Here is a 16,036-nt window from a genome sequence, read left to right as displayed (position 1 = left end):
TGTGTGTGTGAGAGAGAGTGTGTGTGTGTGATGAAGTGTGCAGTCTTGCTAGAAAAAAGATGACAACGAGGATTAAAAGCCGAAAAACGTGAAGAAAGAAAAGGATGAAAAGGTGATGGTAGCATATATGGAAGGGGACTTCAGGAGAAATACAGTCAGAGTTGAAAACCTAATTTTCCAAGACTGTGTAGTGAGACAATAAGCTCTGACTGTACAGATGGGAACTGTAAACTGGTGTTTTTTTAATAAATGTATCCTGGAAGCTCATTCAACCATCACTTTCAATTTACAGCCCTTTCTATAAGAAAGACACAAGTGGCTTAACAAAAAAAAGCTTATAGGGACACATATAGGGATGTAAACACCATGTACTGTGAGTTAATACTCACAGCAATCAGAATAGGAACAAGTGATGCAGCATTAAATGCCAGTTTGACGTCACAACATATAAAAAAAGACACTTAAGCTCAAGGGGGAGTGTGGAAATTTACGCTAGTGTCTCCATGCATTTTTTACAGATGTGTTTGGAATTTATTACAATTAACAGCTTAGGGATATTGTGAGAAAACACTAAATTTAGATACGCATTTACATCATGAACTGCTACATGGTGAATAATGTATCTGGTACAGTGTTAGATTCCTAATCTATGTGTTTCTACGTATGTTGTCATTTACACGTATGCATGCACCTTCTAAAAACGATGTAATTCAGTGTGAAAAACAAACACAAAAACCTTCATTAGGATTATGCCATGTCTGCATAAAGTATCACATGACATTTGTTGACATTGCAAGCCCAGTGCTCTCTCACTCTCACACACACACACACACACACACACACACACACACACACACACACACACTTGTGATGGTAACCATGACAATTTAGCTGCTTCAGCTTCAACATCACCCACACTCTCTCCATCCATCTCCTTTTCTCTGTCTCACCCTGCTTTTATTCTGTTATTTTTTTTTCATTGCCCGGCAGCTTTCCCAGGTCTTTGTGGAGGAGAAATTAGGCTACCAGAAACCTTATTAACAGTTTATTTCTTCCTTGATTCAAATATAAATTGTCCTTTCTCGCCTCCTTGATGCTCTCTCCTTGTACTCAGTGAGGTTTGAGGTATGACCCTGTTAGTCTTTCCCCCCCTGTTCTTTTCTTGTCTCTTTGCATTTTTCTCTTTTCCCTAGAGTCTCTCCTTCTCTATCTTTATCCTGCTTACTCCCCATCTCTCTCCACCTCCTCATATTTTCCTTTTCTTTCTATAGGTTGTGTTTATTTCGATCTGCTTCCCCTTAAGAAGAAACTGAGGGATCCTGGATCCATGTGGGAAGAGACCTTGAAGCTAATCTACCATAGTGTGAGTGTATTGCTGGATTAGGGTTCTCATCTATGGGTTAGAGCATGTCTTACAGCCTATTGCAGTGGGAGTGAATAGCTGGTCAGGCGTATCGACATGGGGCTACATGGCCTGCTGTCTTCATCTCTCAATCCTCTATCCAGTGTGATTGGCAGTGACAGGATAAAGCCGTGATTATCCCTCTTATCCCTGCCCTTTTTTCACTGCTCCATCTCATGAGCACGACTGCTGACGCACTGATCGGTCTGGCTTTCTTTCTGTCTCTGATTTTCTCTCTCTCTTACACTTACAAACACACACAGGAAGAGGAAGAGCTATACATGGATGGACGTCAGACAGATGGTCATTGTCAATGGCGAAACAGCGTATACCAGGATTTTGTAAATTCTCATTTAAGAATAAAATCTATATTAATAACATCTCTATAGTCAACAAGAGCAACTGAAAATCTGATACAGTTAGTTCCATTATTTTTGGACAGCGTTGGCTCGTTCACGTAGCATTCCAGCATGGGAGAAAAACGTGCTCTGGTTAATTGGCATGTCTTTAAACCAATCACAATCATCTTCAACGGAGCAACAGGGCCCCTGCAAAATAGCCTCGGGAAGCAACTTGTTTTGGTGGAACGTGTACGTTTAAAGGTTGTTTAAGTCGTGCAACAGAAAAACTCAGATTGGACAGATAGCCATAGGCTTCATAAATTGACCGGAATTCAAAATGTCAACACTAAGAAAGCAGAAGGTGACAGACATCCGGCCGAAATAAAAGACATCCAGCGGAATTTCCGCCGGCACCTAAACAATCCCGGAAGTTAAATGCTGTGGATATAAGCTGCATCTCATGCCCCTTATTTGATAGGTCCTCGACTCCTTTGTCCTCGGCTGAACCAGAAATTGTCCCTCCTCAGTGAGGGCCTTCTCAAAGCTCTTACTTCTGCCCCGAGGACTGAGGAGCGAGCATCGAGGAGCTATAGGATACACGAGAGCAGCTTTCCCGGAAGCCATGCAGCTGAAGGAGTTCACTTAGCCCATACAGCTGACACATTCATGTGACGCTCCAGAGGAAAGGGCTTCTCATTCCCCTAAAACACATTTGCTCGTTGCCTCTCTCATCCGATGATTTCCTGGGAGGCAAGTGGAGGAGTCAGGGATGCAATTTAAGGGCTATGGGACGTACCTATTGACCATCGCCTGGAAACATTGGAACAACAACTCGGAAAGCTGGCGAAACGTTTGGTACACGACTTGTCGAGTTGAAGTAATATAAAATTTTTGGTTGATGGTAAAAAACGTTTTATTAATACACGCATTGCATTTCATTTTCTACTCAAATCAGGGCTCTCAAGTTTTGAACAGAGTTCAGAGTGAGATTTTGGCGGCAGGGGTTTGGGTGGGGACGGAGTCTGATCTGATAAATGACATAAATGTAGGCCTGTGTTCGATTGAAGAAATTCTTAGTCGACTAACACTCATTCAATTGTATCGACTAATCGATTAGTTGATTTAATCGACAGATCTGTAAATCTGAGTTTCTCTGCAAAGAGTCATGCAAAATGATGCATATATTGAATAAGATAACGCCTCCTTTGCATATTTAAACACAACATTTCAGAAAACGTGTAATTCAACAAAAAATTGCCTTAATGAAAGTAATCAAAGTAGGTTTCACGGTGATATCTCTTAGGTAAAATGTCAACCCTTAATTCTTGTGTTTACCAGAGATGTGATTGTACGTTTCTTGGAAATAAGTCATTCAGCATGAAAAAAGCATCAAACATGACTAATGGACTAAAGAGATCGAAGTTGACTAAGACCAAAACCACTGATTAGTCGACTAATCCACTAAGAGGGAGCAGCCCTACATAAATTCGTACAAATAATTTTTATTTTTATTAATTCAGTATGTCTTTGTGTGTGTGTGTGTGTGTGTGTGTGTGTGTGTGTGTGTGTAATAATTAATACTATCAATTGTCTGGATACAATATAATGAAATAGCCTAGGCCAAAGGTTTTCACAATGGAGCGCGGGAGGTTGTGCAGTAAAAATAAAAGGAAAGAAAAAACTAAAAATATTCCAAATTATTATGGGTACTGTTATAAAAGTATTATTGGTAGGCCTAAAATGGGTATCTTTATAAAAATATAAAACTGTCAGAGTAGCCCTGCAGCTGATTCAACATGTAGCTATAATAATAATAATAATAATAATAATAATAATAATAATAATAAAAAAAGCTACCCAGTGTTTCCTCTATGTTGATTTCTGCCACCACAGTATCAGAAATAGGGCAGACACACATCAGGGTTTCCTGTTCCTATGTACATGTAGTATATAAAGTCATAATTCCACGACTCTACAGAGCCGTGTGCTCTACTGAACTCAAGCTAACTGTCATCCGCTCTCTCTCCCCTCAACTGGAACAGTGACAGGATGTCATCACTCTCCAAGTCATGGCAACCAGATAAACAACAGGGCGAGTACACCAAGTACACTTGTCACTCAATCTCAGGCAAAGTCACAAACAGCGACGAAAGCCGCAACTTGAAATCCACACTCACTCAGCTTGTGCGTGGCAGGCACCATTGACATATATATAATGGACCAATAGACCCCGTTGCTCTGGACGGAGACCAGTGAAGGCTATTAGAAGCACTTTTCCGGTGATCTCTTGCTTTACTGCGCAGCCTCCAACTGACAGAGACAACGTAAATGTGATGTGAGCAACGTGTCTGAAAGTTGTAAGTGTTCTGGTAGCTGTGACAAGAGAAATCTCAATCATTTCCAATCTTACAGAGACGGAGAGCGTAGGTATATGTAAGGAGATAACATAAGCACAGGCTAATTATTGATCACTAACATGCTAGTTAACATTAGTAATTAAACCTAAACAGCTAATGTAAGTCAAAACTGCCTGCGAGCTTCTCCTGTACTATACGGTAATTCCTCTACTGTGCGACAGTAAGTCACTTGGTTATGACACAATCGTTAGCCTATTTTTACAAAAACGTCTGCTATAATGTGAGGTACAAGGTAATGGAGCCTTTTATACATTGTCGTGTTTCTTAAGAAATAAACAACGGACAAATCTTTAACGCTTCAGATGTAAAGTTATTCACAGTCAAGTGACGTAAAAAAAAAAATGGCGGTCAGTGTAATGCTAACAAGAGGTGATCGCTTTGTAGCAACAAAATGGCGCCATCGGAGGTTCGCATTCTGAAGCAAAGCTTACCCCCTTGGCAGGAACTAGCGGCGCCAGGATTTTGATTGTAGGTGGGCCTCCAGAAAACTGGACGGGCCAATTAAAATAAGCCAAATGTATTCAGGTTCCCCCTTCATTCAGACAGCCAGACACTAATAACGTTAAGACACTACTTGCCTTGCTGGTGTGACGGTGTGGCTACGGGAGGACTTGATGGGGAGAGGGCGGCCGAGCAGGATGGTAAATCTCAATTGGTAACGCGTTACTTAAAATGTCCTCCTCCTGCTCCTTGGAGTGTTTCTTGCTGAATTTAGATGAAAACAAGCTGCTTTGCTTCGCTTTGCGTTTCATATTAGCTAGCTAATAGCTACACTCTGTATCTGTCTCATTGAGCTTGCTTGAAAAGCTTGCGCACAAACGTCATTCATTTCATTGGATCACTTGCTGGTGACAACGCAGCCTGTGGGCAGGCGGGTAGAAGCCGCTGATTGGCTGAGAAGCTTTCACTCAAAGCTTTCCTCAGGCTGCTTATTGGATGAACTGCTAGATGGGTCAAAATGGGCGGGCCCGAACCTAAAATGACCAATGGTAGCGCCGTGGATGGTGGCAGGGCGTTCTGAACTCACTTGATTCCTCTACCTGTTCCACTGTTAAAAATCTGTTAAAAATAGCGGTGCAACTTGGTGGGCGTTATCCTGGTAATTTCTCTGCGTGACAAATACAAGGTGTGGCATATGAGCGTGTGAACGGGTTGAAATGCGTGTGTCTCACGCCCAATGCGTGAGACTTGAGAGCCCTGTCACATGTTATTGGCAATATGGTATTGGGTTGTAACCGTCCTAGTCAGGTAAAGCAATATTTTAGTGGTTTTAGGGAATGTACTGATGCAGCATCAAGTCATGGAAGCTCTGAGCAATACAATACAGCACACCTTCCGTGTGTTTCCACTTTACGAACACACTGAAGTTGGAAGAACGACTTGCCAACTTAGGAGATGGGACCAGGGGTACTTAAATTCCCCGATATACCAGCCACTTTCCCTCCACTCCCTGCTCCCTGTACATTGTCTTTTGTGCTTTTTCTCTGTCTGTCTGTCATGCTGTAAATTTTGTTTTAATTCAACGCATGCTTGTTATGATATCGAAATAAAAATCACATCTGGTCTTACAGATCTATCAAGTGAAAAGAGGACAATTCAGCTACTTGGCTAAAACTCAGATACAGTAGGTGTATTTCATTAAAAAAAGTTGGGCCCAAAGACAATGTTACCACAAATAAAGCTAAAACAGCCATGAATTGTGACGGGTGGCAACGCATGATGTCACGTGCTGCACTTCGCCAAGCCATGTCAACTCAATACATAAGATATTGTCTGTTTTTTGATTCTTCATACATACACATATAAACAGTGCCACAGAGTACAAGTAATGTGTTGAAACACAGTGTCTTTAATGGTATCTACACTCATTGTGTTTTCACAGCACATTTCACATCAGCACCAAAATCACTTTTGTCTTTTTCCTCTCTTCTACATCCTCCCTGAAGTGGAAATCATCAGGGAAATGATCTCCCCACAAGCCGATAGAAGAGTTTTAGTGTCACACCCAAATCTTTTCTTCCGCTCAATGGTACTTCCCAATCCTCCTCTGTCTGTCATATGTGACTCCATTATTCATGAAGGATTGTCCCAAGGCTTAACGGTATGCAAACTTCTGGACAATTTGCATATGGGCATTGGACTGATTGGTGTGTAAGGAGTCTGTACTAGTGTGTGTGTGTGTGTGTGTGTGTGTGTGTGTGTGAAAACACTTCCCTAGCTTGTGTGGTAAAATACAAGACCAATGACAATTGCAAGAAACTGGAAAAATTTCAGAAGAATAAAAAAAAAGGATGATAGCACGAATGAACTCCTGATTGAGTTCTCCTGATTCAAGATCTATGAAGACGCTTACTTCAGTCTTACTTTACAGTGCATACGTGGGAGTGTGTCATTGTACGTCTATGCCAATGGTGTGTTTGTGTGTGAGCAGATTTCTTTTGGGTTGCTTGTCAAAGATGACAACTCTGATTACAATAACAATAGAAGGTAAATATAGAATAGAGAAAGGCGAAAAATGAGAACAGGAAAAGCCCAGATTTTCTGAACAACATAATGTGTTAAACATTAGCATAACAATGTAGCAGTCATGGAACTATGCTGTCGCAGGGCTCACCTACAGCCTCCCACCACCAATCACATGTGTCTACCTCAAATACCTAAGCAGGGAAAAGACAAGGAAAACAATTTCCACATTCAAGTGTTTATGACAGAGAGAGAACAAAAGTGTAGCCGACTACAGTTTGATCTAACATTTCCATCTTATTTCTGAGATTCAATCAAGAAGATTGGATTTGGCCATTTTGCTGCATATTATCATAGCTAGAAGACTAGCCAAATTACTTAATGTCTCCATGTTTATCTGCGTGGGGGAGAAGATAAACCACCAAACAACAGAATCAACATTTCTAAAAACAGAGCCCTGCTTCCTTTCCCTCTAGCTCACCCTGACCTTTGGCCTCTGGAAGCAAAGAGGATCACCTTCCTTAGCATCCTGCATTTACTTAATTCTGCATCTGCTTTACTTCTGCCAGACTTCCTCTTCAACTCTGACCATTGTCTCCCTTCATCTCTTCCCACGGATGTTGGACTACATAAAGACTATTAAAACTTCCACACAAAATGTGCCTTTGACCACATCCAGCATCTGTTTTCGAAGATATGACGGCAACAACAGCACAATGCAGTTATGTGTATCAAGAGCTCTCACTTAATAAACTCTGGCATGGTGTAGATGATATGGTTTGCCTCCATGGTTTGCTGTCACATGGAGCTGCATTATGCACGAAGGCTTCTTCTCAAGGTTTACCAGACCGCAAACAAAACTTGGAGCAGCGAGTTGCCTCTGACTGGTATCAGGCGACAGGCGGACTCTCTTGTTCCCTCTTTCCTCTCCTTCACTCCTCCTCCTTTAGCTGTCTCCTTTTTTAGGTTCAGCTTTCTTTTGTTTCCTCTCTGGTACCTCTGTTTCTTGTGTTCCTCATTCTTCCCCTTCCTCCCATTGTGTGCTGCATTTTGAACCCAGCCTGTCTCTCCTCTCAGAGAGCACCCTCCCTTTGCCTCCCCAAACAGTTTGAAAGGCTTTTTTTTTTTTTTTTTTTTTTTTAGCAGCATTAGCTCTCCAAGGCAAACGTATTTAGCATTATGCTCCTGACCCACATAAAAAAGGTGGTGACTAAACCTCTTCAAAACTTAATTCATTCACCGCCTCATATCCTCTTGCTTGAGCTTACAAGTGTGTGGTGCAGTGTCAGTCTCCACATGCTACAGAGGCTCACATTGTGCCACATGCATCTTAAGCCTACAATTACCACCATGTCACCTGTAGCCTACTGCCTCTGTTGCGTGTATTGTATATAGGCTATGCACTGTACATGTGTGTATGTGTCTGTGCGATATAGATCGCCTGTAGCCACTCTGACTAGTATTCAGATCCTAGCACTAGTCAGACACACACATCAACTCCCACCTGCACACACAAAAATGTGTAGTGGCAGTGGAGGAGAGTGTGCCGTCATCCACCCACACACTTACCTTCCTTGATCCACTGAAACGTACAGCACATTTGCCAAGTACCACACAAGTGCTTCTATTTTACTCACCCTCTCACTTCCTCTCTCTTTGGCTACGTTCACACAGCAAGTCTTAATGCCGATTCTGATTTTTTGCTCAGATCCGATTTTTTGTTTGGCTGTTCAGATCACCTTCTAAAATGGGGCCTATATCAGATTCCAGTGTGAACTGTTTGCGGTTTTGAACTGACCCGCATGCGCAAAAGAACAATAACAATGACATCAGACGCAGCACGCTGTTGCGCTAAAGTTAGGGAGGTTATGGAGGAAGTCAGCATTTTTATTTATTATTCAGCTTTTATTTTTTTATTTTTTTATTTTGTATTAAAATGTTTGTGTAATGGCAGCCATAACATTAATGTGCAGGTGCTGAGGAGGAGAAGACTGAAGAGAAAGAGAGACAAATTTGCGGGGTTATGGCTGCAGCTTCACTAAAGAGGTCTATGTGACCGGACGGCCAATTTGCACGTCAGGACCGCTACGGGCCTCCACCACTCTGGCTTCGCCCTCGCACACGCTCCACCTCCCCGGCGGTGCGGGCGACTCGGGCCGGTGGTGCGCCCGACCCCGAGGGACCGGGATCCCACCTCAGCCGGCGCACGCCGGCTTTCACTTTCATTGCACCACGGGGCGACCCCGACTTGCGAGCGACAGGTTAACAGCCGCACTGGAAGCAGTGCTCCCGCGGGGAGAGTGGGCGGAGCGGGGGTTTTTGAGGTAAAAGTCACATCAAATCCGCCTTGGCTGTTCACACTGCGGTCGCATTGAAAAAAATCTGATGTGGGTCGGATTCAGGACCAAATGTGGAAGTGGCCTGAATCTGATCTGAAAAAATCTGATCTGTGCTAGATTTGAGTGTTCACACTACTTCTGAAGAAGCCTGACCAAAAAAATCGGATTTGGGCCACTTTGGCCTGCAGTCTGAACGTAGCCTTTGTCTCTCTCTGCCTCACACACACACAGTATTCTGCTCTAATGCTAATCCAGTAACTACATCAATATTCAAATTGTGTCGACTCTGGCAGGTGTTACTTAAATCCTACAGGTTCAGTTTGACATGAAAGCCCAGAGAGATCACAGCTGCTTTTCAACATTGTCAGTTTCAAGACTTTTGATCAGGCATAAGAGATGTTGTTGATTTTGTTTTAACCTACTGCTGCATTATAAAGCCCAAACCCAATTATGGTACAACTCACATTTTCACCTTTCAATGGCCTATGAGTTTCATAAGCTGTTTTTTTATACCTTGGCTGTAATTGATAAATGTATAATGTGTGCTGTCTTTATTGTCCAATGACTGAGTTGCTGTTCTTTAACTTTTACTACTACTACACTTGGCAGTTTCCTGGCTTGAGTGGAAATTAACTTCAAAAGCCATGTTTACTGTTTGGAAAGAAATGTGAAAGTGGAGCTCAAAAACAATAATCATTGAGAGAAATTGCAGCGGGAGTCACCATTAGTACAAATCCCCATGCTGACTGGATATTTCAAAGCTGCGAGCCCCGGGGTTTAGACGGCCAAAAACCCTCCAGCATTATAGTAGCAGGCAAAATTACCACGTGCTTCCACAGTTTATCTAGCAGGCTTAGGTAGTTAGTTAGTTTTGCATATAGCCAGACCTATTTCCACACTTCAATTAAGTGCTGTGCCAGCGCTGGAAAAAGTAGTAGGCCTAGAAGTAGTAGTAGTAGTGGTCGTAGTTAGCTAATTAAGTGGTTCCAAAACATTTTCACGTGAAGGACCCCTAAACTGACACAAATTAGAACACAGGCCCCCATTTGATAAGACTTTTGCTTTTAGATGTTTTATTTCAGATGTGTAATCACCAATTGTGTTACTTATGGATGGAATTATAATGAAAACTTTATTATTTAAAAAAAAAATGATTCCCCTTTTTCCCCTGGAACATCCTCAAGGACCCCTGGGGGCCCCTTACCCTACTTTGGGAACTACAGAGCTAACTAACATTAGTATAGTTATGAATTCAGGGATTCAATCTATTCAAGCACATCAAGCCAGGACTTTAATATATGAGGTTATAACTGGTTGATTCGTGCAATATTCTTATACTTGCACCACTTGTGAGTGGACAGAAGGAGGCATGTAGGCTTCACCTGCCAGTGTTGTATGAGTTTTGTTGTTGGACATTGGTGCTCTCTTGTATTATGTCCATTTAGACTTTATGGCATTTGAACTTATTAAGCAAAGTGTGTGTGTGTGTGTGCGTGCACATATGCGTGCATTATTTGTGAGAGAGATGGATATTGGCCTACAGTGAGCCAGCCTGTACCTTTTGGTGACACGATTTCTGTATCGTATAGGCTTCACTATGGGCTTATAATAAATGTATAACATGTATTTTTTGCTGGAACAGTCATACAATTTAACTGCAGTCATTAGTGATTGTTGATGCAATATTGTATGCAACCCAATCTGTCAGTACTGTATATGGAAGACTGCAGTTGTTTACTTTTTCAAAAACAATTTTTTTATTCCTCACTGCAAACACTAAAAACACACACACTAGTCTTGCATTGCCAGACATTCATTCCTAGCGCTGCAAAAGAAGGTCTGGCTAGTCCACACAGCATTCTTTGATGGGAAAAAAACGTGCTGTGGTTTATTGGCATTTCTCGTCATGGGTGGGGCTAAGCGCCGGAGAGAGCTGCGGAGCCGCTATAAAATAGTCTCGTGAAGGAACTTGTTTTGGTGGAACATGTGTACATTCAAAAGTTGTTTTAGTCGTGCAACAGAAAACAGAGTGGACAGAAAGTCTAGCTAGCTGTCTCGATTTAGCCTGCAGAGATCTGAGGAGCAGTTAACCATAGTCCTCATAAATCGACCGGAGTTCAAAATTCCATCACAAAGAAAGCAGAAGGTAGCGGACATCCGGGTGAAAAGAGTGTGATCCGGCGGAATTTCTGGCAGCAACGGAGCAATCCCGGAAGTGGAATGTAATGTATATAGTCTACACACACACACACACACTACTGTCTAGCGTAGCATTGATGCCATGCTGGGCTTTTAAGGGATAGATGATGTGTAAATTTGCAAAAAATATGTCAGGACATCCAGAGTCGTGTCTATGATATTGTCTCACCTCACTTTGTGTGCAAGCAGCCTTCAATAACTTTTATAAAGTCATGAATGTACAGTACACGTCAAAGCAGCATATAGTAGATTTTGAGAAATGAAAGTAATTACAGAATGATTTACGTTTATTTCACTTTGGGGTCAACAGCTTTCATTTGAATAGAATTTAATGACTTGGAATCAAAGCTCTACCTCTACAGTGTGCTCTAATATGTACAGTATGTATGGCAAACTTGAAAGCGGGGGCAGCATTATAAGTGGCAGGTGTGGGCAGGGCAGTGGCTACCACAGTCTCTAAGTGGAGTGGACTACCCTCAAAGTATTCTCAACAAAGATTTAACAAATTCACTTAAAGGCGGTGCAAATTTATGCAAAGACGTTTCTAGAGGCACTCCACTGATTTTTCTCATCATGAAGGTTACTACTCAGCCTGTGAAAATGGTTCACTGTATAATATCTTCAGTGGCTCTGTATGGAGTTTTGTCAAGTTTTAGAAAATAACCCTGGTGATGTCATCTGGGTTATCTGTGATTAAGCTAGGAGAACTACAGATTTAGGCAAACAAACAGCTTGCACTACAAACAGGGGGTGCAGACTTGTTTATCAGGCAGGGAGGGTCTGATGAGAGACATTTTTGAGTTGCATTATGGAAAGTGTAGGATCCAGCATTTATTGGACTTGACCCACACTAAGGAATAAAGTTCAGGATAACTCAGTCTCTGCTGCAATGAGCTGACTACTGTTTTTATGACCTATCTGCCACTGTATGGAAGTACATACTAAATGGGTGGATATTGTTTTAAATGTTTCAACTTGAGCAGGAAACTGCAGTTTCCCAAGTTATATGCATCCCCCATCATTATACAAAGAGACAGCAGCAAAAAGAGAGACGGTCTGGAGGAAGAAGAAGTTAAAAATCAGTTGGAGCTGTCACACAAACAGACACAAAGTCGGTATAAGCCAGTCGAGGAACTCGTCCATTTTCTGTTAGTGGCTAAAAGTCTGAGTCAAAATTGAGAGAAAAGAGAGATGAATATCTGCTTCTTCTTTTTTTATTGTATCTGAACAGAGGCTCGTGGGATGGAGCGCTATCTTGGAGCGAGAGAGAACACAGATGCTCTGACTTTCAAAAAAGCCGCTTCACACTCCAGGCAAAATCACGCTACTCCGCTCCCACTCTGCACAGCTCGCAATCCCTGGTGCCTGCAGCCCCCATCCAGTCCAGTGCTTGTTCAGCTCCAAACAAACACACACACAAACACATGCAAAGTGCACCTGTGTACCTCACTGTCATATGTGTTCATTTGTGTATATAATTGTGTTAGATACAATCACTAGAATGTGTCTCTCCTTAAGCAAAATCTCTGATCCAAAATGTAAACCATATGATACAACCAAATTTCAAAATACAAGACTGGAATCTGGCTGGTGCTGCTCCCCCCGCGACCCGACACCGGATTGTGGACGAAAATGGATGCATGGAGGACTGGAATCTCCTATCACCCCCAAATTGACAAATAAGTCTCAGAATAATACCCTAGAAAACATCTACAAATATGTTATAATTGTCATAGATACAGGAATAAAACAAGCCTATATTTTCAATAGTATAATAAAATAATATGAGAAAAGATGAAAATGGGGTGACAGAAGAAGAGATTGGGGTCTCATCTATACAGAAACAAATGACCCAGGGCTGCCTGTATATTTTTGGGTGATTATGTGCATCTGTTTGGGTTATACTTGTACTTGTGTGTGTTTGTGTGTGTACGTGTGCTGCCCAGATTTGTGGCTCAGAGGCAGCCATGTCGTAATGCCGCTTAACTGTTAGGACATCAAAGAGACAAGCCCTGGGGGACAAAGACAGACAGTCATGGAGACAGAGGTTTGATGAGAATGTGAAGCTATGTTTCATTATTAATAATATGAATATCCCACTCTACTAACAAGAAAGTATGGCCACTGTAAATTAATTTAGTATAGACTCATAATAATTGTGCCTTATTCATAATATTCATGTTAAACTGATTTGGTCAAAATTAATGACTTACTGTACATCAATGAATGGCAAAAATTGAGCTGTTGAATATTTATATTTGATTCTTTGCATGTTGCCAAGAACTCATGACCTACAAATTGCATGTGCATGTGCAATGATGTTTAATTATTAAAGGTGCTTCAATATGCATTTCAAAGCCTTGGATGAAGATGGTTCGGCAAAAAATAACAAAAACTGCGCCTCTTCTTGTGCACGAATAGAGCTGATGTTTTATTCTGTTTTAGTACCGTGGAATCTTGAAATAAGCACAGACTCTCTGTACACTGTAGCTATCTCTGACTGCTCTATGGAGGACAAATATAGTGCCCGTTGCCATGGTTATGACAGAGAATGCATCCACACAAACGGAGCAGTGAGACCACGAGGATACACACCTACACAGCTCTCCACTCTTTCAATCCACAAACACCACGTGTAAATGAGGAGGAAATACCGTATATGTATGTGTATGCATGTGGGGGATTGTCATGTCTGCCGTATGTTTGAATGATGAGCACCTGTGGAAGTGTGTAAAAATTTTTTACAAGTTGAACACAGACTCACCGTCACAGTGGGGATGGCGGTGACCAGGGAGTAGACAAGTACAGGCGGCGCCTTGCTGTTGTCCTCTGGTCCTGGGTACGGCTTGGAGTAGGCTTTGTCGAAACAGAAGAAGCCCTGGATGTGCACGGGGAACGTGTCTGTGTACTCAAAGTAGTACGCCAACAGAACGGTCCCTGCCATGATGACCAGCTGGAAATAAAACATATTGGTTCCAGCTTTAGGATTGGGTCCACAGAAGAGAGTATAGGAGTTGGAAAAGAAAAGACAGCCGTAAAAAGAGAGAAGTGAAAAATATTGTCACGGATTAAAAAAAAAAAAAAAGAAAAAGGAGAGATTTTTCCTTCACAGAGCAAAATGATGGATGCTTCCGTAATGTGTAAAATGAATCAAGTGCGCATGGAGAGATAGTGAGGGATGAGGATGAGAGAGAGAGGGAGGGAGGGAGGTAGAGATAGAGACAGAGGGAGACAAATAAGGAGAAAGACAGATAGAGAGGGGGAAAGAGAGAGCACTGACAGAGATACAGAGCGAGAGAGAGAGATCCCTTCAGCGGTGTCAGTATGCAGAGTGGGAGGGTAAAAAAATAAATGGAGACCGATCAAAGAAAATAATGCTGTATGGTGAGAAAGAAGAAGAACTGAACAAGGATGGGAGAGAGTTGGGGGGGGGAACGACACAAATGGGGTTAAAAAGAGTAGAGCGGTGGAGAAGTCAAAAAAGGGAGAGAGAAAAAAAAACATCCCTGGAAAAAGCAGAAGACGAGATGAATAATATATACCGTATATGTGTGTGACTATCTGCATAACTTACATTTAAAATACCAGCTGTATGCAACGCACAAGCCATGAAGAATAAAAATATGACCTTCGTAACTATGTAAAAGAGTATTTGATGATAAATATGTATTAGCAATGCATAACAGATTAAACTGACCTACTATAGGGCATGACAAACATAGAAAACATCAAAAAAAAAAAATGCTATTCCGCACAGATGAGACAGATGCACGAGTACTAATTATTCATTTATACTTCAGTAAACAGCATTCTAACTAATAAAAAAATCACAGATTTACAACTGCATAGTTAGCTTCTCTGACAGAGAACTGAGGGTTTTGTGCAGTATTTGTTTGCCTTTAAGGGGAATACGCCTGAAACCAAAACTACAAGTTAAAAAAAGGAATGTGAGTTTAAATATAGCGAGCTGCTGATTAGTAATCATAATCTGCAGCCTGAATTTTTGCGAGATGAACTTCTATTGTATGTGAAGGACAAATTTATCAGCACCAAAACATGAGGAGCCTCTGCTGGCAGGCTGAGCTGGTATGAGGCACATGAGGCAGGAAAGAAGCAGCAGCTACACATTGTTCTGTTACCTTAAAGGAGTTACAATGTGTGTAGCATATAAAGGTTAATAATACAATACCATTGTACATTACCAGATAAATAATACTTATTATTACATGTAACTAAACAAAAAAGACCTCAAGCAAGGAGGTGGGCTGAATAAATCTTTTTCACAGCAGCAGACATTTTGACTTGTCTATCATAGGTGTAACTAATGACATTATGAATTGGTGCATTGCAATAATTGCTGGAAAGGAGACATAATGTCTGTTATTATTTCACCTGTGCTCTTCCTGCACGACAGTTCAAAACGTTTGTGGTAAAAAAACGTCTGTGGATCTGATTCATTTGGGAATGATAAAGGAACAAGAGTGCTCTAATTATGACAGCTATTAAAAGAAAAAGAAGAAGCAAAAACATGTGTAAAGTCCAAGATGCACAGTGTTTTCACAAGAGGAACAGACAATGTTCATCAGAAAACAACATCAGGCAAATACAAAATATGAAGTGCATAAACACTTTGGGCAAAATTTGACTTTGGACAAATTGACTATGATTAACTAATAAGAAACTGCTGCAGTTTTTGACAATGTTATTTTAGTAATGTTGAAATAGGGCAGCGGATAGCAATAAAAAGGGTGCGTTTGTGTGGATATTTGTTTCAAATATTACTGTGAGTGAAGCTTTAGAGTAATAGCTTGACATTTTGGGAAATACACTTCACACAATTTGCTTTCTTACTGAAAGTTAGATGAGAAATTCCAC

General features: G+C 41.4%; 1 protein-coding gene across 2 annotated transcripts in view; it reads right to left on the bottom strand.

Annotated features, from left to right (window-relative positions):
- Nucleotides 1–16,036, bottom strand: part of plppr2b (phospholipid phosphatase related 2b) — a 56,369-nt gene that overhangs the window by 18,271 nt on the left and 22,062 nt on the right. For both annotated transcript variants that reach the window (XM_028600502.1, XM_028600508.1), the window contains exon 4: nucleotides 13,926–14,114. In XM_028600502.1, the coding sequence (XP_028456303.1) occupies nucleotides 13,926–14,114 (189 nt within the window). The remainder of the gene's footprint in view (nucleotides 1–13,925; nucleotides 14,115–16,036) is intronic.

The sequence above is a fragment of the Perca flavescens genome, chromosome 2, assembly GCF_004354835.1.
Source record: "Perca flavescens isolate YP-PL-M2 chromosome 2, PFLA_1.0, whole genome shotgun sequence".
NCBI lineage: Eukaryota > Metazoa > Chordata > Actinopteri > Perciformes > Percidae > Perca > Perca flavescens.
This window is presented reverse-complemented; position numbering and strand designations above follow the sequence as displayed.